We start from the raw sequence: 26,058 nt of genomic DNA on the forward strand, positions 1-26,058 counted from the left end.
CTGTACTCCAGCCGGGGTGACAGAGTAAGACTCCATCTCAAAAACAAATAAATAATAAAAATTAAAAAGCGGCCGGGTGCAGTGGCTCACACCTGTAATCCTAGCACTTTGGGAGGCCGAGGTGGGCAGATTGCCTGAGCTCAGGAGTTCGAGACCAGCCTGGGCAACACTGTGAAACTCCATCTGTACTAAAATACAAAAAGTTAGCCAGGTGTGGCAGCATGCGCCTGAAGTCCCAGCTACTCGGGAAGCCGAGGCAGGAGAACTGCTTGAACCCGGGAGGTGTAGGTTGCAGTGAGCCAAGATCACGCCACTGCACTCTAGCCTGGACGACAGAGTGAGACTCTGTCTCCAAAAAACAAAAAAAAAAAAAAAAGAAGAAGAAAAGAAAAAAAGACAGTTGATCCAGACTAATCACCTGGTAAACACACTAATGTCAAACCTCTTGATAAAGAGACTGAGACTAATAAAATTTGTAGCAAGAGAGCCTTCATCTATGGGATGCTTTTAGAAGAACATACTTAGTCTAGGATTGCTTATGGTAAATGACCCAGGAATTAATGGATTTATGAGATCTGACCCCCTTGAGAATGTCACATAAGCTATGTAACTCAAGATTAACTGGAGGTGTTTTATCACCAAGAGAGCTCCTTCTATGTAAATGATATGAACTGCACACATCACCTAGAGACCTCACAGGTTCCCAGGTGGTCTGGTGGTTAAACAAAAATTTTAATAAAAAATAAAATTATTTTTAAAAAGAGACCTCACGAGTAATCTTGTTCCAGAGTATACCCTAGGCACACAGACCTAGGGAGCCCTGTCAATCATCCTGAACGTCTTCCTGCTTTGCTTGTGCCTCCAATGGCCAGTATCTTCGAAATTATTCATGAGGCTTCATTCAGGGTAAGCACTCTAACTTATGTGTCTCTGATGTGGAATACTCCCAACTTTCTGTGTTATCCCTGTACTAAATAACAAAAGACAACATATAATCATAGAAGCCTTCCCCAGGTTTTAGATTTTGACTAAGACTTGAAGGATAAGTAAATTTTTCAAAGATGGGGAGAAAATGGAGGATATGAATAAAGGAAGAAATATGAGAAAAATCCAAAGGAACATAAGACGGTAAGGATACAAAACTGATTCTAATGAATAATTTAAAAAAAGAGGCTGAAGGCATATGGAGCACATCACAGAGAACTTCAGAAGTCAGAGAGAGATGTGTAAACAGGATGCAGCTTTTAGTGAAAAAATAAGGTAGTGAAAGTGGAATGTAAGAAAGATGATTCTGGTAACACTGTGAGGAAAGGACTGAGAGAGGGTGTATCTGGAATTAGGAAGTCAGTTAGAAGCTACTGTAGAAATTAAACCCTTGCATGTATGGCCAAATGACTTGACAAGGGTACCAAGACTACACAATGCGGAAAAGATAGTCTCTTGAACAAATGTGCTGGAAAAACTACATATCCACATTCTAAGAATGAAGTTGGACCCCTATACCATATATAAAAATTAATTCAAAATGAATTAAAGACCTACACATAAGCCCAAACTATAAAACTCCTAGAAAGAAATATAGGGGGAAGGCTTCAGGATATTAGACTTGGCAATGATTTTTTGGATATGATACAAAAAGCACAGGCAACAAAAAAACAGACAAATGGGACCTCATCAACTCTAAAATCTTCTGCACATCAAAGGAAACAATCAGCAGAGTGAAAAAGCAACCTATGGAATAGATGACAATATTTCCAAATCATGTATTTGATAAAGTATCAATATTCAGAATATAGAAGGAACTACTACAACAAAATAAATAACCCAATTTAAAAACGGGCAAAGGGCTGGGCTCAGTGGCTCATGCCTGTAATCCCAGTACTTTGGGAGGCCAAGGTGGGAGGATTACTTGGGGTCAAGAGTTCGAGACCAGCCTGGCCAACATGGCAAAACCCCATTTCTACTAAAAATACAAAATTAGCTGGGCATGGTGGTGTATGCCTGTAATTCTAGCTACTCAGGAGACTGAGGCACAAGAATCACTGGAACCCAGGAGGTGGAGGTTGCAGTGAGCCAAGATCACGCCACTGCACTCCAGACTGGGTGACGGAGCAAAACTGCATAAAAAAAAAAAAAGGAAAAAATTGGCAAAGAACTTGAATAGGCAATTCTTTAAAGATATACAAATGGCCAACAAATGCGTGAAAAGATGCTCCACACCATGAATCAAAGTAAAATGTAAATCAAAACCGCATGACCAGCCAGGCATGGTGGCTCAAACCTGTAATCCCAGAATTTTGGGAGGCCAAAGTCAGAGGATCGCTTGAGCCCAGGAGTTGGAGACCAGCCTGGGCAACATGGTGAAACTCCTTCTCTACAAAAAATACAAAAATTAGCCAGGTGTGGTGGCACATGCCTATAGCCCCAGTTACTTAGAAAGCTGAGGTGAGAGGATCCTTTGAGCCTGAGAGGTCAAGACTGCAGTGAGCCAAGATCATGCCACTGCACTCCAGCCTGGGAACCAGAGTGAGACCCTGTATCAAAAAAAAAAAAAAAGAAAAGAAAAGAAAAAGAAAAAGAAAAACACATGACATACCACCTCCACCCATTAGAATGGCTACTATCAGAAGAACAGAAAACAGCAAGTGTTGATGAGGATGTGAAGAAATCAGAACCCTTGTGCACTGTTAGTGGGAATGTAAAAAGATGTATGCATTATGGAAAACTGTCTGAAGGTTCATCAAAAAATTAAAAGGACCATCATATGATCCAGCAATCCCACTTCTAGAAATATATCCAAAAGGATTTGAAACAGGGTCTCAAAAATATATTTGTATCCCCATGTCCATTTCAGCATTATTCACAATAGCCAGGGGTGCAAGTAAACTCAATGTCCATGGACGGATGAATGCATAAGGATAATGTGTTACACATACAACAGGAATATTATGCAGCCTTTAAAAAGAAGAAAATCCTGTCATATGCTACAACATGATACATTTCAAGGACATTATAGTAAGCAAAATAAGCCAGGCACAAAAGGATAAACACTGTATGATTCCATTCATATGAATTATTTAGTCAAAATCATAGAAACAGAAAGTAGAAAGGTGGTTGTCTAGGGCTTGCAGGAGAGGGAATTAGTGTTTAACGGGCGTAGAGTTTCAATTTTGCAAAATGAAAAAGTTCTAAAGGTCTGTTGCACAATAATGTGAATATACTTAACACAACTGAACTGTATTCTTAAAAATGGTTGAGATGGGCCAGGCACAGTGGCTCATGCCTGTAACCCCAGCACTTCAGGAGGCCGAAGCGGGTGGATCACTTGAGGTCAGGAGTTTGAGACCAGCCTGGCCAACATGGCGAAATCTCGTTTCTACTAAAAATACAAAAATTAGCCAGGCATGGTGGTGGGCACCTGTAATCTCTGCTACTTGGGAGGCTGAGGCAGGAGAATCACCTGAACCTGGGAGGTGGAGGCTGCAGTGAGCAGAGATGGTGCCATTGCACTCTAGCCTGGGCAACAAAGCGAGACTCCATCTCAAAAATAATAATAATTCACTAGTGATGACTATCAATATTACAAATTGTTAGTTTAGTTATTTACATTGTATGTATTTAAAATAAAAGTAGTCTTTTAAAAAAAATAAATTTTTTACAGACAAGGTTTCTCTGTTTTGCCCAGGCTGGATCTCAGCTCACTGGACTCACTGCTTAAACTCTTGGACTCATGCGATCCTTCCACCTTAGCCTCCCAAACAGCTAGAACTATGGGCAAGCACCATCGTGCCCAGCTAATTTTCTTTTCTTTTCTTTTCTTTTTTTTTGTAGGGATGGGATCTCACAATGTTACCCAGGCTGGTCTCAAACTCCTGGCCTCAAGCAATCCTCCTGCCTCAACATCCCAAAATGCTGGGATTTATAGACGTGAGCCCCTGAGCCCAGCCAAAAGTAGCCTTTTAAATTTAAAAAATAAAAAGATTATGTATTTCAATGAGGCACTAAGATAATGTCAATATAAGAATTTGGGGACAGGAGGAAGTTAGTGTCAGGAATATGAGCTAGACTCAAAATGAGCCACAGTGATATTTGTCCTTTTCCGTAAAGAGCCCCCCTCAATTCTAAGATTCAGTGAATACCATTCGTCTTGCAGTGTACAACATGGAGGGTGGAAGAATGAGCTGGAAGCAGGCATCATAAAGCACCATCGTACTGCAAAGAGCAGGGTTTAAAAGCTAGCACCACCACCTGCTAGCTAGGGAAACTTGGGTAAGTTACTCTAACCTTTCCAAGGCTCACTTTCCTCATTTGTATGATGGTGATGACAATTCATATCACAGATCCGTATGTTTTATATAGTAACTTTAGGATCATGGGAAAAGGATTTGCCCAAACTAAAAATAAACAGCACGACTTTAAAATAATCAATGATATCAGTAACATACCGCTGATTCACAAACGGGCTGGAAAGCTCTGCAAGCAGGCGAAAATTCCCAATGTATGCCAGCACTCCATTTTTCTGAATGATAAACATAAAACACAACGTCAAGGATAACATTCTTAAAAAAATCCCCAAATACCGTAGAAATATCCAATAGCTTCTCAGCATAATATAACAATCAATACCAAAACAGATCAAGAAGTTTTCTACCTTTTACTGTTAAACTGATTTTCTTCATGAGAATATAGAAAGATCCTTGGAATTCTACAGTATTTTTAAAAAACAGTAAATTATACACTTATGTTTACTTAAGTATACAGTGCCCACTTAATGAAAATAGGCTTCAAGCAGTTGTGTCACGTTAAACAAGAGAACTCTGTAAATAACCATTAGTAATGGCATTTTCAAATTACTGTAGAAAAGAATGATCACGTGGCACGCTCCTGTAGCCCCAGCTACTCGGAAGGCTGAGGCAGGAGAATGGCGTGAACCCGGGAGGCGGAGCTTGCAGTGAGCCGAGATCGCACCACTGCACTCCAGCCTGGGCGACAGAGCGAGACTTCGTCTCAAAAAAAAAAGAATGATCACAAAGTACTGTGAATTTCATAAGATGAGGAGTTTTATAACAATTTAACACCTGATAGTAACTCACTTTATATCCATTACTAAGTGGAAGCACCTTAAAAATCTCAAAAAAAGCACTTATCCTCAATAACAATACACAAGCCTGTGAGTACAGGTGTATTTGCCCAGTATGACAACGTATGCCACCATGTTTGTTCTGAAAAATATATTTGTGAATCAGAAGATCCTGGAGCTAAATTTAGGATCTTTGAGACCTTTCTAAATTTAAACATAATACCTAGTACATTCTACCAATTAAATAATATGAAAAGTTTAGCAGAGTTAGTAAACATTGGAAGGAAAACCAAAAGTATACATTCTAAAAATTTTACTTAATATACTTTAAAAATTGCTACTAAGTAAATGGAGTCACTCCAGCACTTCCAATTAAACCAGAATTATGATTACATGCCAAAGAAAACAGTCCTCCCCACCCTAATACATTAGATGTAAACAAAAGTTTGGAAACTATTTTTCTACTGGCTATACCATGCTGCCTTCCAAATGAGAACAATATGAAGCATTAAAAAAAAATAGGTGGACTTTTTATTTGATGATTTTTAGTATTTATTCATGAAAATTACTTTAGGGATTCAAAATTCTAAGCTAGATTATAAGAACTACCTTTAACAAGGTTAATCTAAAACTTTTTATAATCACAAATTCATTATCCTTAGCAATACTGGAATGTGTGATGAGGAAGAAGGAAGGAGGGATGGCCAAAGACACAGAAACAGCAGGCAAGAGGAGCACTGAATGCACAGGGGGTGACCAACTTTTCAGAGAGTCAACCAGGGCACAGCCATATCAGTCCAGAGACATAACAATGTAGGAGAAAGAATTATGCACAGGTTTTATTACTTTAACACACAAATAGGAAGAATAGGTATTTATTTGAAATTATTATTCTATACTAGTTTTCTGTTATACTAAATGCTTTTATTTAAACAAGATGGAAGAAGTGCAGATTAATTTAGATGTGCTTGCCTGTCTTATCCCAGACTTGAGAGACACAGTCTCCTTAGGTGCTTGCACATCTCCTTCACCAAGCCTGTATTAATTAGTTTGTTAGCGCTGTCATAACAACGTACCAAAAACTGGGTGGTTTAAGCAACAGAAATGTATTGTCTCACAGTTACAGAGGCTAGAAGTCCAAGATCAAGGGGTTAACAGGGTCATGAGCTCTCTGCAGGCACTAGGGAAGAATCTGTTCTAGGACTCTCTGCCAGCTTCCTGCAGTTCCTTGGCTTGTGGCAGCCTAACTCCAGTCTCCACGTGGCATTATCCCTGTGTGCATGTCTGTCCAAATTTCCCCGCTTCACAAGGAGATCAGTCATAGTGGATTAGGGGCCCACCATATTTTAATACAAACTCATCTTAACTAACTACATCTACAATGACCCTATTTCCAAATGAGGTTACATTCTAAGGTACTGGGAGTTATGACTTCAACCTGTGAATTTTGGAGGGCACACAATTCAAACCGTAACAACGCCCAACCCCAAATTCTTTCCTGCCTATTGTGCAATATGTTCTGTTTTATCTCCCTAATTAAATTTTATGTCTTTCCCTCTGTCTATAACATATCATTATATACTAATATATATAAAATAACACAGATTTCCATATACAATAATAACTTTCCTTCTCAGTGATGTCTGGGACACTCCGGTGTTGATATCATAACTGTTCTCATTTTCATTATCTGAACTCTCAGAAAATACAGTCACAGTATTCACAGTGTGGTAGGTTAAACTAACACTATGTCAATACAAATCAAAACAGTTAATCCAATGGGCAATGTCAATGATAGACTGTTACTGCTCACAATTACAACACACTTAAGTTGCATCAGTGGATGATCCATTATTGTGAACTGCAAATCATAGCTGCCGTGATTTTTTTTTTTGTATCACAGGAAGGGGTTTCCCGGGCTGCAGGATTTTCAGTGGTAAAATGGTACGACTAGGATATCTCTGAACAGGCCACTCTCATCTTTGTTTTATTATAAATGCATTTAGGCTGGGCATGGTGGCTCACAAAAGTAATCCCAGCACACTGGGAGGCCGAGGCAAGAGGTTCGAGACCAGCTTGGGCAAACATAGCAAAACACCATCTCTATACAAAAATTTAAAATAACAAATAAATAATTCATTTTAATACATATTTGAAATCACATTTGCGGCTAAAAAAAAGGGATGAGAAAAGCACAAATGTCTGAGCCCTCTAATTTATTCAGCATAAAGAACCACTTTAAAGATAATAAGGAACAAATTGCCATTTGCATTTCAAACTCCTTAGGTATTTTGTGTGCTTTTTTAATGAAAAAATTTGGTGGCTTGTTCAAAGTTTAGGTGAGTTTTCTCAAAAGAATTGCTTGGAATATTTAAGAAGAAGTTAAAATAATAAGTAAAGTAAAATAAGAGAAACTAAATGTTCTGTTTTTTTGCTACCTCTATAGTTAAATTCTGTAGCAAATTAGGGCAAAGGACAACTTTGAAAATAGTACACAACTAAAATATGACTCTTGAGGGGACAAAAAATGAAAGGAAAAAGTTATTTTAATGAGATTCTTACTTGAGCCAGACACCAGACATAAACATCTTGGAAAGATTTGTATTATGGCTGGGCGTGGTGGCTCACGCCTGTAATCCCAGTACTTTGGGAGGCCAAAGCGGACGGATCACGAGGTCAGGAGATCGAGACCATCCTGGCTAATACAGTGAAACTGTCTCTACTAAAAATACAAAAAATTAGCCAGGCATGGTGGCGGGCGCCTATAGTCCCAGCTACTCTGAAGGCTGAGGCAGGAGAATGGCGTGAACCTGGGAGGCGGAGTTTGCAGTGAGCCGAAATCGCGCCACTGCACTCCAGCCTGGGGGACAGAGCGAGACTCTTGTCTCAAAAAAAAAAAAAAAAAAAGAATGATTTGTATTATTATAACCCCTCACTAAGATAGATTCATGTATGTAATAAACATGAAGCATTAAAAAAATTATAGGTGAACTTTTTATTCCTTAAGGATAATTTCTCTCATTCACAACACTGACTTTCTTCCGTCAAAGGTGATTTTTCTTCTGATCTATTTTTCCTAACAATTCTCGTTAGTTGTTCTAAGTCTATGGCATTCTACATAACTACGTTCAATGTTTAGAGAACATGACAGACCAGACTGCTGCAAAATGTTGAGTTAATGTGTTCCTAAGGTCAGCCAAAATTCTTGCTAAATTTCTTACTGTATCCTTCAAATAAATAGTTTTTCCAAAGATAAGATCAAATACCAAAATTTATTTTTATACAACTTATGAAGTATTTTAAAGCAGACTCCCCAAAGTCACGTAAAATATCAAAATACTATAGCAGCAACAGCCTGAGCCTTAATTAAACTTTAAAAACCATTTTAGGCTGGGCGCGATGGTGCACACCTGTAGTCTGACTCAGCTACTCCGAAGGCTAAGGCAGGAAGATCACCTGAACCCAGAAGTTTGAGGTTGTGGCTGTGAGCTGTGATCACACTACTGCATACCAGCCTAGGTGACACAGTGAAACCGTTTCTTAAAATTTAAAAAAATTCTAAAAATTTCTCTCTAGTTAATATTAACTTTAAAAATAAAAAAATCATGAAATATACTATATTTAAGACCTTTTTTGAGAGTTTAAAAGATGACTTTTTCCAACTCCTTTCATACTGGTAAAGAATTAAAAGTATTAACCAAAATACCAAATTAATATCAGATAAAACCTGACTTCATGATTTTCATTAAGTATTAAAAGAATCAGTGTAAAAATGGTAAATTTGATGTTATGTTCATCTAAACAACTTTGGCCAAAGTGCAAATTTTCCACGCTTTGAGGAAACTGTCTCTTGAATTTGAAAAGAGTTGGGCATAACATCTTGGCTCCTCATTCCTCTCTCCTCTTCCCAAAGAGAATGGTTAGTTCTAGTATTTCTAGCCCAATGGTTCTCGTGTAGTTCCCAGATAAGCAGCATCAGCATGACCTGGGAACTTGCTAGATATGCATATTCCAGGGCCCCATCCAAGACATACTGAATGGGAAACCATGAGCGGTGGGACCAGCAGCTGTGTTTTGCGGGCCCTCCAGGTGAGTCCAAGGTACATTAAAGTGAGAGAAGTGCTTTCCTAGTCTAGAAATAGCCAGCGATCTATAAGCCCCAAGGAGCTAGCTCCCTACTTCTCAGAAACTATGCTGAGCAAAGGTTTACAAACACCCACCCCAGACTGCACAGCTCTTAAGGTGGACCTGCTACATTCCTCTAGAAAAGTTTTTCCTGACCCCTTAACTCTTAGGTGGGAGAACTCCCAGTCAATTGCCTCCGCAGATCTCTCTGCTTATCTGTGAGAGTACTTAGCTCCTTGCAAATATCTACATTTCCTGTTCCTTATTCACTATTATATCCATAAAGCCTTACACAGTGCCTGGCCCATGTTTCCTGAGTTGAACCATGCCTTCTCAGTGCTGTTAAACAAGCACGTCACCTCTAAAGTCAAAATCCCAAGAGTCCTTCAGGCCTATTTCTGAGTGGGAGAGAGGATTATCAGAATATTAGCCTTTGGCTGGACGTGGTGGCTCATGCCTATAATGCCAGCAGAGGCAGGAGGATCATTTGAGCCCAGCCAGGGCAACATTAGTGAGACCCTGTCTCTTAAAAAAAAAAAAAAAAAAAAACACTCACATTTCATTCCAAAAGAAAAGGAGAAAACCATCCAGATTTTAATCTCATAAAGATATCAGCGGAACAGAATTAGAAGTTATCAAATTTGTTATGAGAAAATAAAAATGTCTGAATCTCCAAACACTGATACATTTAGAGTTAGTGAAGCAAGGCTGGTAAAAGTGGGTAAGCAAGTAGAAGAGGTAGGGGAATGTGGGGCCATTGTAACAGAAGGAAAACATTTACAAGCAGACAGTTAGTGAGCACAATAGCAAACTAAGGAGCAATAGGATGTAGTCTAAAGGAAAGACAAACCAGGGTTATAGCTCTGACCTTACTAGCCGTGTGACCTTCTGCCTATTACTAAACTCCTCTGATCCTATTCCAAGAAATCTATAACGAAGGGTTAATACTTTTAAACAGGGCTGTTGTTAAGACTGTATGGCTGCCATTACCACCATCATTGTCCTCATCACTTTACAAAACATAAAACGAGAGATTTAAAATTAACGGTAGATGGAAGTGTCTAAGAATGCCATTTGATACTGCTGGCATGATGGACCCAACACCAGGTCGTGAGGGTGATGAAGTATGGCGGAGGCAAAGAAATGAAAAAAGACCATTTACGAGAGAAAGTGGGTCCAGTGGGCCAACACTAAGTATGGAGGCTGCGAAGGCCCCGAACTCTGGAAGCCCAGACTATTTATTGGTGATCAAACAAAGAAACGGGTGGTAAGAATGTGGGGGTCGAAAGGGAGCGTTGCATTAAGCACATGATTTACAGCTGTGACGGTTTAGCATATGCTCTGCTACTTGAGATAATGGAGAGCAGGTTCTTTTAACTCAAGATACAATCGATCCTGGGAGAGCAAGGAGCAAGGAGCCAGCAAGTCTAGACACATTCCAGAGCCACGAGCCCTGGATTCTATCCAAGCCACGAGCGGTTTTATGTCCTGGGCTTAGATTATGGTGCGTCAGGGTAGCCTTCCACCCTTTGGCACAGAGCTTGGTGTTCCAAAGACCACGAGGGGTTTTAGACCCTGGACCCCGCACATGTTCCAAGACTCTCTTACATTATGTCAGACATGCAAGCCCTGCCTCAGCTTCTCTCCCAACACTCAGCTTTTCCCAACAGATACCACCACTGTATCCCAATGCTGACAGAATTTCCAGAAATATTTACTGGCAAACTTTTTAAAACTTACTCTATTTGAGCAAATCATTATTATAATTAAGCAATTACATTTTGGGAGGCAGGGATAGTTAAAAGCAATTAAGTTTTGGGAGGCAGAGACAGTTAATGACAATATGCCGGTGGTATGGAGGGCAGGATTTGAATCCTAGCTCTGGCGGCAACTTTGGGCAAAGCTAATCTAAATTTCGGTTTCTCCATTTGTAAAATGGGCACAATGTCATCTTTATAGCAAGACTGACATGAGAATAAAATGAGACGCATACTGATGGCCATCAGGAAAAATACTGATCGCCATCAGTATGCGGCGCTCAAAAGAGAAGGCACTCAAAAGAGGAAAAAGGACTAGGTACAGTGGCTCACGCATATAATCCCAACACTTTAGGAGGTTGAGGCAGGAGGATCGCTTGAGATCAGGAGTTCCGGGCCAGCCTGGTCAACATAGTAAGACCCCACGTCTACAAAAAAAAATTTTTTTTTAATTAGCCAGGCATGGTGGCGTGCGCCTATAGTCCCAGCTACTAAGGAGGCTGAGGCAGGAGGATCACTTGAGCTCAGGAGTTAAGGCCGTAGCAAGCTATGACTGCACCACTGTACTCCAGCGTGGGTGACAGAGTGAGACTTTGTCTCTAAAAAAACAACTGAACAAGGTAAATTTTCTTATTATAAAGACAAGGCTTAAAAGGGCCTATTCCTTCCTGCCTAGGTGCAATCATTCACACCTTGTTACTGATGCAAAGGTGACCACACAGGTCTAAGGTTCAGGCCTGGATGATGGGGAGGAATGGATGATTAGACAGATCATTATAGTCAGGAAGGACTGGATGCACTACTAATGAACACTGCTATTTTACTATAAAAGATAACCTTACATGAACAAATCACCCTCCAAAAGTAGTTGTTACTTTCTACTTGTTGTAGAAAAGCATCCAGGATGAAAAGGAAAATTAATACTTCTAAGGGTAAACTAAACTGTTTTATTGATCCTATGGTTTTTGTCAGCTTTTCATCTCACTTTGCACAACTATAATATATTTCATCCAACCCAAACTTAACTGTGTTCATGATGACTTTATGTTCATCATACCGCAGTGTGGCATGGTTGAAATGGCCTCTGAAAATTACCTACTTTCTATTACCCACAGATTTTTAAATCCCACCCACAAAAGCCCTTCCAGTTTGCCCTCAGCTTAGGGTGGACTACCCCATGGTGAGGAGTGTAAGCAGCTCACTGCAACTTGGGACTGCTATTCAAAAGTCCCAAAACTATACTGCTATCTCAGATTTCCACCTGCCTGTCCTACTTCTGATCCTCACAACCCAAAAAACTTAACTGAATCCAATCTCCTTTTCATATAAACCTTCTGATATTTACAGACAGTGTATGTTTATTTTCTTTCCCAGTATCATTTCCACATTGCTCAGGTAAAGACTCTTCTAGCCAACCCTTTTCAGAGTTCCTGATCCCTATTAACTGCAGTCTTCACAAAACAAAAATAAAACAAACAACAGAAACCAAGCAGCCTCTTGATGAAAAGAACTAGTTACACAATGGTTCTCTGAAGAGAATTTTGGCAGAATGAATCAATATCCTTAAAACATACATATACTAGGCCAGGCGCAGTGGCTCATGCCTGTAATCCTAGCACTCTGGGAGGCGGAGGCGGGTGGATCACCTGAGGTCAGGAGTTCGAGACCAGCCTGCCAACATGGTGAAACCCCGTCTCTACTAAAAAATACAAAAATTAGCCGGGCATGGTGGCAGGTGCCTGTAATCCCAGCTACTTGGGAGGCTGAGACAGGAGAATCGCTTGAACCCGGAAAGTGGAGGTTGCAGTGAGCCAAGATCAAGCCATTGCACTCCACCCTGGGGGACAAGAGCGAGACTTTGTCTGAAAAAAAAAAAAAAAACACACACACATACTATTTGCCCAAGAATTCCACTCAACAAAATTATTCTTTGAAAATAATTATTCATGTGCACAAATGGGAAGATATATGGATATTCACTCAAAGTTACCTATGACACTGAAACACATAACAATAGGTCATTGGTTAAATGTTATTACATATCCATATGCCACCAATAGAGATAATGATACCACCAGATAGTCTGAGAATAAAAACATCTTCAGAACTTGCAACAGACTCAGAGTTTACCTCCTTCGCTTTCTTAGGTATCATTTGAGGATATGCTGCAGCAAAATGAGTGAATAAACAAGAAAGTCAAAGACATGGGATTGAGGAAACAGTGACTTCAGCCCAAGATTGGAATGACAGGGAGCCCCAGGCCACTGGGCAGCAGCACAGACAGCAATCTGTTCAGACTGCAGCAGAACAGCAAACTCCTGGAGCAGGTATGTGAGAGCTGGGAAAAGATGGTTGCAGAGATGGAGTAGTATCCTTGAGGATATGAAGCTACTCAAATATGTAGTAAAGGCAAATGATGGGGGAAAAAAGGAAGGCAATTAGAAATTCCAAAAAAATTACACAGGAAATGTAATCTGGGTTCTGCAATCAACTATTTTAATACAATCATAATAAATATTTTACCGATTTTCTGTGTGTAGATCAACTGACTACAAAGAAAAACTTACTATGATTACAGAATACAAAGTAGATATTTTTAATTCTCAGCAATACAAAAGTACAAGTGATAAAAACTGAGAAGCAAAGTAGGAGTTAGAGAAGTAGAAGAAAAAATTGGGGCACTAATACCTTCATTTTTAAAAGTATCAAGAGGTGGCGGGGGTTCCAAGATGGCCGAAAAGGAACAGCTCCAGTCTATAGCTCCCGGCGTGAGCGACGCAGAAGACGGGTGACTTCTGCATTTCCAACTGAGGTACCACATTTATCTCACTGGGGCTTGTCAGACGCTGGGTGCAGCCCACGGAGCATGAGCCGAAGCAGGGCGAGGCATCGCCTCACCCAGGAAGCACAAGGGGTCAGGAATTCCCTTTCCTAGCCAAGGGAAGCCGTGGCAGATGGTACCTGGAAAATTGGGACACTCCCACCCTAATATTGCACTTTTCCGACAGCCTTAACAAACAGCACACCAGGAGATTATATCCCGCGCCTGGCTCGGAGGGTCCCATGCCCATGGAGCCTTGCTCATTGCTAGCACAGCACTCTGAGATCAAACTGCAAGGCGGCAGCAAGGCTGGGGAGGGGCGTCCGCCATTGCTGAGGCTTGAGTAGGTAAACAAAGCGGCCTGGAAGCTTGAACTGGGTGGAGCCCACCACAGCTCAAGGAGGCCTGCCTGCCTCTGTAGACTCCACCTCTGGGGGCAGGGCATAGCTGAACAAAAGGCAGCAGAAACTTCTGCAGAATTAAACATCCCTGTCTGACAGCTTTGAAGACAGTAGTGGTTCTCCCAGCACAGAGTTTGAGATCTGAGAACAGACAGACTACCTCCTCAAGTGGACCCCTGACCCCTGAGTAGCCTAACTGGGAGGCACCTCCCAGTAGGGGCCGACTGACACCTCATATGGCTGGGTGTCCCTCTGAGACGAAGCTTCCAGAGGAAGGATCAGGCAGCAACATTGGCCATTCTGCAATATTTGCTGTTCTGCGGCCTCCACTGGTGATACTCAGGCAAACAAGGTCTGGAGTGGACCTCCAAACTCCAACAGACCTGCAGTTGAGGGTCCTGACTGTTAGAAGGAAAACTAACAAACAGAAAGGACATCCACACCAAAACCCCATCTGTATGTCACCATCATCAAAGACCAAAGGTAGATAAAACAATAAAGATAGGGAGAAACCAGAGCAGAAAAGCTGAAAATTCTAAAAATCAGAGCGCCTATTCTCCTCCAGAGTAACGCAGCTCCTCGCCAGCAACAGAACAAAGCTGGACAGAGAATGACTTTGACAAGTTGAGAGAAGAAGGCTTCAAACAATCAGTAATAACAAACTTCTCCGAGCTAAAGGAGGATGTTCGAACCCATCGCAAAAAAAGCTAAAAGCATTCAAAAAAGATTAGACGAATGGCTAACTAGAATAAACAGCATAGAGAAGACCTCAAGTGACCCAATGCAGCTGAAAACGATGGCACGAGAAGTATATGACACATGCATAAGAAGCTTCAGTAGCCGATTTGATCAAGTGGAAGAAAGGGTATCAGTGATTGTAGATCAAATGAATGAAATGAAGTGAGAAGAGTTTAGAGACAAAAGAGTAAAAAGAAATGAACAAAGCCTCTAAGAAATATGAGATTATGTGAAAAGACCAAATCTACATTTGACTGGTGTACCTGAAAGTGACAGGGAGAATGGAACCAAGCTGGAAAACACTCTGCAGGATATTATCCAGGAGAACTTCCCCAATCTAGCAAGGCAGGCCAACATTCAAATTCAGGAAATACAGAGAACACCACAAAGATACTCCTCGAGAAGAGCAACTCCAAGACACATAATTTTCAGATTCATCAAAGTTGAAATGAAGGAAAAAATGTTAAGGGCAGCCAGAGAGAAAGGTCGGGTTACCCTCAAAGGGAAGCCCATCAGACTAACAGCGGATCTCTCGGCAGAAACTCTACAAGCCAGAAGAGAGTGGGGGCCAATATTCAACATTCTTAAAGTAAAGAACTTTCAACCCAGAATTTCATATCCAGCCAAACTAAGCTTCATAAGTGAAGGAGAAATAAAATCCTTTACAGACAAGCAAATGCTGAGAGATTCTGTCACCACCAGGCCTGCCTTACAAGAGCTCCTGAAGGAAGCACTAAACATGGAAAGGAACAACCAGTACAAACCACTGCAAAAACATGCCAAATTGTAAAGACCATTGATGCTATGAAGAAACTGTATTAATTAGCAGGCAAAATAACCAGCTAACATCATAATGGCAGGATCAAATTCACACATAACAATATTAACCTTAAATGTACATGTGCTAAATGACCCAATTAAAAGACACAGACTGGCAAACTGGATAAAGAGTCAAGTCCCATCAGTGTGCTGTATTCAGGAAATCCATCTCACATGCAAAGACACACATACACTCAAAATAAAGAAATGGAGGAAGATCTACCAAGCAAATGGAAAGCAAAAAAAAAGCAGGGGTTGCAATCCTAGTCTCTGATAAAACAGATTTTAAACCAACAAAGATCAAAAGAGACAAAGAAGGACATTACATAATGGTAAAGGAATCAATTCAACACGAAGAACTAACTATCCTAAATATATATGCACCCAATACAGGAGCACCCAGATTCATAAAGCAAGGCCTTAGAGACCTACAAAGAGACTTAGACTCCCACACAATAATAATGGGAGACTTTTAACACCCCACTGTCAACATTAGACAGATCAACGAGACAGAAAGTTAACAAGGATATCCAGGAATTGAACTCAGCTCTGCACCAAGCAGACCTAATAGACATCTACAGAACTCTCCACCCCAAATCAACAGAATATACATTCTTCTCAGCACCACATCGCACTATTCCAAAATTGACCACACAGTTGGAAGTAAAGCACTCCTCAGCAAATGTAAAAGAACAGAAATGATAACAAACTGTCTCTCAGACCACAGTGCAATCAAACTAGAACTCAGGATTAAGGAACTCACTCAAAACCGCTCAACTACATACAAACCGAACAACCTGCTCCTGAATGACTACTGGGTACATAATGAAATGAAGGCAGAAATAAAGATGTTCTTTGAAACCAATGAGAACAAAGACACAACATACCAGAATCTCTGGGACACATTTAAAGCAGGGTATAGAGGGAAATTTATAGCACTAAATGCCCACAAGAGAAAGCAGGAAAGATCTAAAATTGACACCCTAACATCGCAATTAAAAGAACTAGAGAAGCAAGAGCAAACACATTCAAAAGCTAGCAGAAGGCAAGAAATAACTAAGATCAGAGCAGAACTGAAGGAGATAGAGATACAAAAACCCTTCAAAAAATCAATGAATCCAAGAGCTGGTTTTTTGAAAAGACCAAGAAAATTGATAGACTGCTAGCAAGACTAATAAAGAAGAAAAGAGAGAAGAATCCAATAGATGCAATAAAAAATGATAAAGGGGATATCACTACTGATCCCACAGAAATACAAACTACCATCAGAGAATACTAGAAACACCTCTACACAAATAAACTAGAAAATCTAGAAGAAATGGATAAATTCCTGGACACATACACCCTCCCAAGACTAAACCAGGAAGAAGATGAATCCCTGAATAGACCAATAACAGGCTCTGAAATTGAGGCAATAATTAATAGCCTGCCAACCAAAAAAAGTCCAGGACCAGACGGATCCACAGCTGAATTCTACCAGAGGTACAAAGAGGAGCTAGTACCATTCCTTCTGAAACTATTCCAATCAATAGAAAAAGAGGGAAGCCTCTCTAACTCATTTTATGAGGCCAGCATCATCCTGATACCAAAGCCTGGCAGACACACAACAAAAAAAGAGAAATTTAGACCACTATCCTTCATGAACATTGATGCAAAAATCCTCAATAAAATACTGGCAAACCAAATCCAGCAGCACATCGAGAAGCTCATCCACCATGATCAAGTTGGCTTCATCAGTGGGATGCAAGGCTGGTTCAACATACATAAATCAATAAATATAATCCATCATATAAACAGAACCAAAGATGAAAACCACATGATTATCTCAATAGACGCAGAAAAGGCCTTCGACAAAATTCAACAGCCTTCACGCAAAAAACTCTCAATAAACTAGGTATTGATGGGATGTATCTCAAAATAATAAAAACTGTGACAAACCCACAGCCAATATCATACCGAATGGGCAAAAACTGGAAGCATTCCCTTTGAAAACTGGCACAAGACAGGGATGCCTTCTCTCACCACTCCTATTCAACATAGTATTGGAAGTTCTGGCCAGGGCAATCAGTCAAGAGAAAGAAATAAAGCATATTCAATTAGGAAAAGAGGAAGTCAAATTGTCCCTATTTGCAGATGACATGATTGTATATCTAGAAAACCCCCTTGTCTCAGCCCAAAATCTCCTTAAGCTGATAAGCAACTTCAGCAAAGTCTCAGGATATAAAATCAATGTGCAAAAATCACAAGTATCCCTATACACCAATGACAGACAAACAGAGAGCCAAATCATGAGTGAACTCCCATTCACTATTGCTTCAAAGAGAATAAAATACCTAGGAATCCAACTTACAAGGGATGTGAAGGACCTCTTCAAGGAGAACTACAAACCACTGCTCAAGGAAATAAAAGAGGACACAAACAAATGGAAGAACATTCCATGCTCATGGATAGGAAGAATCAGTATCGTGAAAATGGCCATACTGCCCAAGGTAATTTATAGATTCAATGCCATCCCCATCAAGCTACCAATGACTTTCTTCACAGAATTGGAAAAAACTACTTTAAAGTTCATATGGAACCAAAAAAGAGCCCCCATTGCCAAGACAATCCTAAGCCAAAAGAACAAAGCTGGAGGCATCACGCTACCTGACTTCAAACTATACTACAAGGCTACTGTACCAAAACAGCATGGTACTGGTACCAAAACAGAGATGTAGACCAATGGAACAGAACAGAGGCCTCAGAAATAACACCACACATCTACAACCACCTGATCTTTGACAAACCTGACAAAAACAAGAAATGGGGAAAGGATTCCCTATTTAATAAATGGTGCTGGGAAAACTGGCTAGCCACATGTAGAAAGCCGAAACTGGATCCCTTCCTTACACCTTAAACAAAAATTAATTCAAGATGGATTAAAGACTTAAATGTTAGACCTAAAACCATAAAAACCCTAGAAGAAAACCTAGGCAATACCATTCAGGACACAGGCATGGGCAAAGACTTCATGATAAAAACACCAAAAACAATGGCAACAAAAGCCAAAAGTGACAAATGGGATCTAATTAAACTCAAGAGCTTCTGCACAGCAAAAGAAACTCCATCAGAGTGAACATGCAACCTACAGAACGGGAGAAAATTTTTGCAATCTACCCATCTGACAAAGGGCTAATATCCAGAATCTACAAAGAACTTAAACAAATTTACAAGAAAAAATCAAACAACCCAATCAAAAAGTGGGCAAAGGATATGAACAGACACCTCTGAAAAGAAGACATCTATGCAGCCAACAGACACGTGAAAAAATGCTCATCATCACTGGCCATCAGAGAAATGCAAATCAAAATCACAAAGAGATACCATCTCACACCAGTTAGAATGCTGATCATTAAAAAGTTAGGAAACAACAGGTGCTGGAGAGGATATGGAGAAATAGGAACACTTTTACACTGTTGGTGGGAGTGTAAACTAGTTCAACCATTGTGGAAGACAGTGTGGCAATTCCTCAAGGATCTAGAAGTAGAAATACCACTTGACCCAGCCATCCCATTACTGGGTCAAAACCCAAAGGATTATAATTCATGCTGCTATAAAGACACATGCACACGTATGTTTACTGTGGCATTATTCACAATAGCAAAGACTTGGAACCAACCCAAATGTCCATCAATGATAGACCGGATTAAGAAAATGTGGCACATATACACCATGGAATACTATGCAGCCACAAAAAAGAATGAGTTCATGTCTTTTGTAGGGACATGGATGAAGCTGGAAACCATCATTCTGAGCAAACTATCACAAGGACAGAGAACCAAACACCGCATGTTCTCACTCATAGGTGGGAAGTGACCAATAAGAACACTTGGACACAGGATGGGGAACAGCACACACCGGGGCCTGTCATGGGGTGGGGGGAGGGGGGATGGATAGCATTAGGAGATATACCTAATGTAAATGACGAGTTAATGGGTGCAGCACAATAACATGACCCATGTATACATATGTAACAAACCTGCATGTTGTGCACATGTACCCTAGAACTTAAAGTATAATAAATAAATAAATAAATAAATAAAGTATCAAGAGGCCAGGGATGGTGGTGAACCATGCCTGTAATCCTAGCACTTTGGGAGGCTGAGGCAGGAGGATCACTTGAGCCCAGCAGTTTGAGACCAGCCTGGGCAACACAGGCTGACCCCATCTCTATAGAAAATTTTTAAAAATTATCCAGATATAGTGGCGAATGTCTCAGCTACTCAGGAGGCTGAGGCAGGCAGATCGCTTGGCCCTGGGAGATCAAGGCTGCAGTGAGCCCTGACAGTGCCACTGCACTCCAGCCTGGGCAACAGAATGAGACTCTGTCTCAAAAAAAAAAAAAAGAAAAAATTAAGTACCAAGGGGTGCTATAGGACCAGAAATAAGAATACTTAAAGTTTTAAAAGAAACTGAGTGACAACTAGCATTCCCTAACTACATTGGGAGGAAGAAGGGAAGGCAAATAGAGGTATGAACATTAAATTCTTGTCCATCACAGCAAGAAAATACTATCTAACATTATTACCCAACATTGACAAATCAAGATATGGATAGTGTCTGAACAGGGCCACATCAATTCCTTCCCTCCCTGTATGTGCAAAATGTTCCTCATATCAAGAGATGGTCTTATTTCCCACCTCTTAAATCTGAACTGCCCTTAGCAACTCACTTGATAAATAGAATATACTGGAATTACCTATGTAGTAAGTCTTCTGAAGCCAGGTCCTAAGAAGGCTTGCGGCTTCCTCCTTGGGTCTCTTGGAACAATTATTCTTGAAATATTCTTCAGAACACAATTATGGGCTGTGAGAAGCCCAAGCTACACAGAAGGACCACATATAGATACTCTCCCACTGAACTCCTACCAATGAGCCTTTAGATAATTCCAGCCTCAACTGCCATTTAACAGCACCCACATGAGACGTCAAGCAAGACTGCCCAACTGGCTTGCTTTCTCCTTTCATTTTTTAAAAATATAATTAAGAACTCACGAGTCAATGGATTTCAATCAACCACAGTCATTATTCTAATTGATGATGAAAATGTCACATTTTAAGCCAACAGAAGAGTCTTCATATTAGATCTTGTGTCCTTCTGACACAGTCCCATTAGTCTTTGATAGGTTCCTTGCTTTCTGACCCAAGATTGCCAGAACCACTTCAATATGTAAAATGAAAATTCAAATTTTAGTTTTGATCACATTTTTATAATATACATATTATATATTTATATAAGAAATTCTGTTTTTGACATATGCATGTACACATATGCATATAGGAAAAAAGTACATTCCTAAATGTAAATGTTAAGTAAGTAAATAATATAGTTATATAGGTTGTGAGATTGGGGCATCATTTTTTCTTTTTGCTTGTCAGTGTTTCCTAATCCTCAAATAAAAATGAGTTACCTAAAATAGCTTTTTTAAATGGCCTCTGCTAAAACATTATTTATCTCAGTTTTTTATTTACAATATTGCTTTTAGGGAATATTGCTTCCAATACTGCTTTTGGAAACCACTGATTTCCAAATGCATTCTTTTATGGTTCTCTTTCTACCTTCTGAGTTATCCTTTGCCTGATCTTCCTTCTTCTGGTCCCTGACCCTGACTGCACTGCCCTTTACACAAGCCTTCATTTCTACTGGCATATGGGCCACCTTCCCCTGGGATAGCCATGCATCTCCAAAAACCTCTTAACATCTCAAAGTATCTCTCCAAACTGCTTCTCCCATTTCCTTCCATGGTGTCATCTTCCTCTAGTGCTCTGGATCATTTTGGTCTTTTCTTTCCCTTCCTTCTCTGAAATCCAAATTAGATACTGTGCTCTACTCACTGCAAAATGACTCAGATTTGTTTCTTCCTCATTAATAAAACCACCGCTATAACCATCAAAATTAGCTTCTTTGTAATCTGTCACCTATATTACTTCAAGCACCTCCTAAAAGATATCCTCTCCCCCAGTCAGATTTTTTTCTGCATATCATCATCAGCTTTATTTTTCTAACATGCCAATTGTATCAAGTTATTTTCTGGCTAAAGATCCTACAGCTATTCTGTGAAAAGCAAAAATGCAGGGCTGGTGAGTCTGAATTTTCACTCCACCTATCAGCTGGCCCTATCTTACTCATCCATATGTACAACCATCACCCATGTCTACACAAATCCCATACCCTGACACCCCAAGTCCTCAATATCACCCATGAAGATCTGACATCTCCTCAGCGACCTTCCTCAAAATGTTTTCCGACCTAGGAAGCCTTCCCTACTTTTTTTTCCAACCTAAATATGCATATTTTTGAAGGCTGGGTTTAAATCCCATCTATCTCAAAAGCTCTCTTAGAAAATTCAGAAAGGCATAAATATACATATGAACATTTATGTAAAACTTACATAAACTGCAAGAATATACATCAAGTACTATCAGTAGTTATCTCTGGAGAATCAGACCTAGAAAACATTATACTTACTAAGCCCAATATTTCTACAAACTCAATTTTTTTTACAAACATCTATATTCAGAAAAAAAATTAACAGAAATTAACACAATGATCTTTCCATTCCTTAAATTACTATGGTATTACTGATTGATCCCTGGATGACATTTTAATTTTTAAACAGTATCTTATATTTAAATCTTACATCCCTAATTGAAACCACTCATTCTATCCTATTGTTATCCCCTATCCCCCACCCTCCTTAGCTCAAAATCTCTGTAATACCTGGTTGATCCTGCCAGTAGGAAAAAAAGAAAAATAAAAAAATCTTAAAAAAAAAAAAAAAAAAAAAACCTCTGTGAGTCACACTGGGGTGTAGAACTATGCTTCAGTAATCTTGAGTCTATATTTTCTGATCCTGTACCCGTCAATATAGCAATGACTCTGGGCCCATTTAATCCAATACACCCATGACAGGTAGCATCACATGTGACACATACATCCATCAGCATAGGTGGCCATTAGATAAGATTCAGATTATGCATAATTCCTTGTTACTTTATCCTTTCCTCTCCTATTCAAGAAAACCTACTAAAATACAAATGAGATAGATGCTATTAAAGGGATAGGATTAAATCTTTCTATAATATTTTTAAATAATTACAAATTCTGACACTTTATTGTTGGTAAATTATGGCAAAACTCACAAGTTATTTATGGTTAGTGTGGTGTCTCCACTCTGTCATCTACCTTTAAGGAGCTTTGCATAGAGTAAAATCTACATTTGCCATGGCCTCTGCATGACTGTGAGGGGAAACAAAACAGGATTTTTCTGATCCCTTCCACAGCTTAAAAGAAAATTCTCCTTTTAGCAAGTGATTATGGAAGTCTGGATTTTCTTACTATGGGAAATTTTTCTACCAGCTAAGAGTGGCTAAGACCAGAGGTTTAGAAGGTAGAGGGGGAAGAGAACTAAATTATGCACCTACTACTGCTAGTATGGCACTAAATACTGACTGTTCTATCACCAAAGGCCTGGACAGAAATGGGCACCCTTTCCCTACTATACTACACTACACTACACTGCACTGCACTGCACTGCACTGCACTACACTACACTACACTACGACTATATGTTGGTAGGAAATAAGTTCTGGGCATCCCAAATTGGAATCCAGTGTAAAAACGTGACTGTGTTCTATAGTGGCAATGATGGGGCATTTTTTAACAGGTAATAGACTGACCCAGAGTCTCAAGCACATTTCAATTGTGCTTGAGACTCTGGGTCAGTCTATTACCTATTAATGGAAACCGTTTCAGGGTACCATCAACCTAGAATTGAGGTTTGGAAACAAAATCTATTACTATGTTTAATAACTATTTGCTTAATTGTAATCATTCAAGGTTTTTGATTATTTGCTTATAAGACAGAGATGAAGGTTTGAGCTAACACACAGGATTGGACTGACAAATCAGACTCATGTGAAACAGTGTTCCTACCTAGCATTAAGCTCTACTAAATGTTACAAAGATAGAGACCATCAAATAATTCAAATGAAGCAGAGAGAGGTCTGGGACATCAAGGGCCACTGGCAACCCAGTTCTTTCTTTCCTTGCTGTGTGTCTACATGACCTTCTCCAATGAGCTGTGCCTTATAGATACTGGGTTCTCTTTACTATAGGTAATCCTTACCCAGGGACACCCTGCTAAGGGCATTTCAGAGTTAATGTTTCTTCTTCCTAACAAACATCAGTACTCTATTTATCCTAAGTCCTGTTGACAAGGAGATTAGACTGGGCCATGTGCCTTCTTTTTCTCCCCTCCTGTCCAAGGAAGTGAATGGATTGGCAGGCCAGCTGCTTTCACCTCTTCCTCCTAGGGTTACTTAAGAACTTGGTGACATAACTTAGCTTATTGTTAATTCCCCCATTGTCTAGTTCTCTTGCATTAGAACTAAATCAAATCATTTCAACAAAACAGGTGCATCACAGAATCTCAGAATTAGAATAGAACCTTAAAGATTATTTAGTGCAAGCTCCTACCTAAAGCTTCTGCTGATTGTATCTACTTTTATATCTATCTGATTAAAGCTATCTTATGGTAGAATAGCCACTTTAAAAGGCCTTTCCATTGTGATAATCTTCCAATCACTGAGGATGTCTTTCTTCCATAAAATAGAAATCTCCCCTACCTCTCTTTACCACCCCATTGGTCCTAGTCCCAACATCAGAATCAATCCAGAATAAGTCTACTCCCCCTTCCACTTAGTAGTCCTTTCCAGGGACATTTCCAGGGACATTTCAAGGCCATCATGTCCTTCTAGTTCTTAGCTTTTCTAGGCTGACATCTCCAGGTCCTTCAATTGTTTGTTATAAGACAATAGCTACCTAATCTAATATCTCCTCTCTACAGTTAACTAGCAGCTCTCTTCCAGATACATGCAAGTTTAGGGACTTCAGATGATGATGGTCTTGGATGTGGTCTGACCAGGCAAACTACGCGTGAATTGGATACCATGCCTCCTCTAATAGAACCTAAATTTGAAAAAGCTTTCTGTTTTAGCAGATAAACTGGCATAACTGAGATGCAGTCATCTACCACCTCCAGGTCATTCTTTATCCTTATGCATTGTTGAACCTAAATGCAAAACTTAACATTTATCTATTAAGTTCTACCCATTTGTTTTCAGTTTACAGTTCCAGGATGAAGCCTTTCTAAAAATGTAATAACATTGTCCAATATGTTATTAGTTCTCCTTCCTAACTTTGTTTCAGTTATCTCATAAGCTTGCTTTAACTTTTTTATTATGGTAAAATATATATGACATAAAATTTACCCTTCTGACAACTTTTAAGTGTACAATTCAGTGGCACTAAGTACATTCATTTTGTTATACAACATCACCACCATCCATCTCCAGAACTTTCCATATTCCCAGATGGAAACTCTGTACCATTAACAGTAATTCCCCATTATCCCTTCTGCCCAGCCAGGATCACACCACTGCACTCCAGCCTGGCAACAGAGCAAGACTCCATCTCAAAAAAAAAAGAAAAGAAATACTACTACTACTACTACTACTACTAATAATAATAATAATAATACGGTGGGCTTGGAAATTGATGCATATTGAATGATTTTCAAGTTTAAATGTTTTCCAAATATATTCTAACTCATTATCTAAAGGCATGGTTTAATTGGAGATAGAAGGTGATTCACAAGGAACACATACACAAAAAAATGAAGGCTATCAAAGTAGTCAGAAAGGGTGTACAAAGGATGGTAGTTTGTCCTTAAAAATTGGGGATTAAAGCATAAATGTGTTCATTTCTCTTAGAATAAGAGATCAGCTTGTCAGGTTTTCCTTGATAATTAGTATCCTGCTCCAGGGGTGAAAGATGAGTATCAGGAAAAAAGGCTGTAGGATTTGTACCTCTCTATATAGACAGAAGAGGATTCATTAAGCTCTAAATTACTCTGCCAGAGAATTTTAAAATGTCAGTAAATATAATAGAAAGATACAAAAATAGCCATCAAGACATTATATAACCTATAATACCTTAAATTCCAAAGAATCTTACTTTTCAACTATTTCTTCAGTAGATACATTTTAAACCTATAGGGAACTTGCTTCTATTCGTCACTTTAAGTTTTACTTTGTCCTAATAACAAAATCATTTAAGAAAAAAAAGCTTACTGCAAATAGCTTAAATGGTTACATACGTATTACGTCAAAGTGCTTTCCAAACACAAGTTCTCATTATTGCATAAGTGATAAGAATTTCATGATCATTTACCCCCCCAAAATTATAATTATTATTATTTTTGTTAGCTTTACTTGG

The 26,058-nt window shown here is 39.5% G+C and overlaps 1 protein-coding gene and 1 long non-coding RNA gene across 10 annotated transcripts in view; one reads left to right on the top strand and one right to left on the bottom strand.

Annotated features, from left to right (window-relative positions):
- Positions 1 to 15,283, top strand: part of LOC129035455 (uncharacterized) — a 76,667-nt gene extending 61,384 nt beyond the window's left edge. Inside the window, exon 4 of the long non-coding RNA XR_010123980.1 lies at positions 13,110 to 15,283. This is a non-coding gene — a long non-coding RNA (uncharacterized LOC129035455). The remainder of the gene's footprint in view (positions 1 to 13,109) is intronic.
- TLCD4 (TLC domain containing 4) overlaps positions 1 to 26,058 on the bottom strand; it is a 178,809-nt gene that overhangs the window by 81,739 nt on the left and 71,012 nt on the right. For all 9 annotated transcript variants that reach the window (XM_054485831.2, XM_063652741.1, XM_063652738.1 and 6 more), the window contains one exon: positions 4,446 to 4,519. In XM_054485831.2, the coding sequence (XP_054341806.1) occupies positions 4,446 to 4,519 (74 nt within the window). The remainder of the gene's footprint in view (positions 1 to 4,445; positions 4,520 to 26,058) is intronic.

The sequence above is a fragment of the Pongo pygmaeus genome, chromosome 1, assembly GCF_028885625.2.
Source record: "Pongo pygmaeus isolate AG05252 chromosome 1, NHGRI_mPonPyg2-v2.0_pri, whole genome shotgun sequence".
NCBI lineage: Eukaryota > Metazoa > Chordata > Mammalia > Primates > Hominidae > Pongo > Pongo pygmaeus.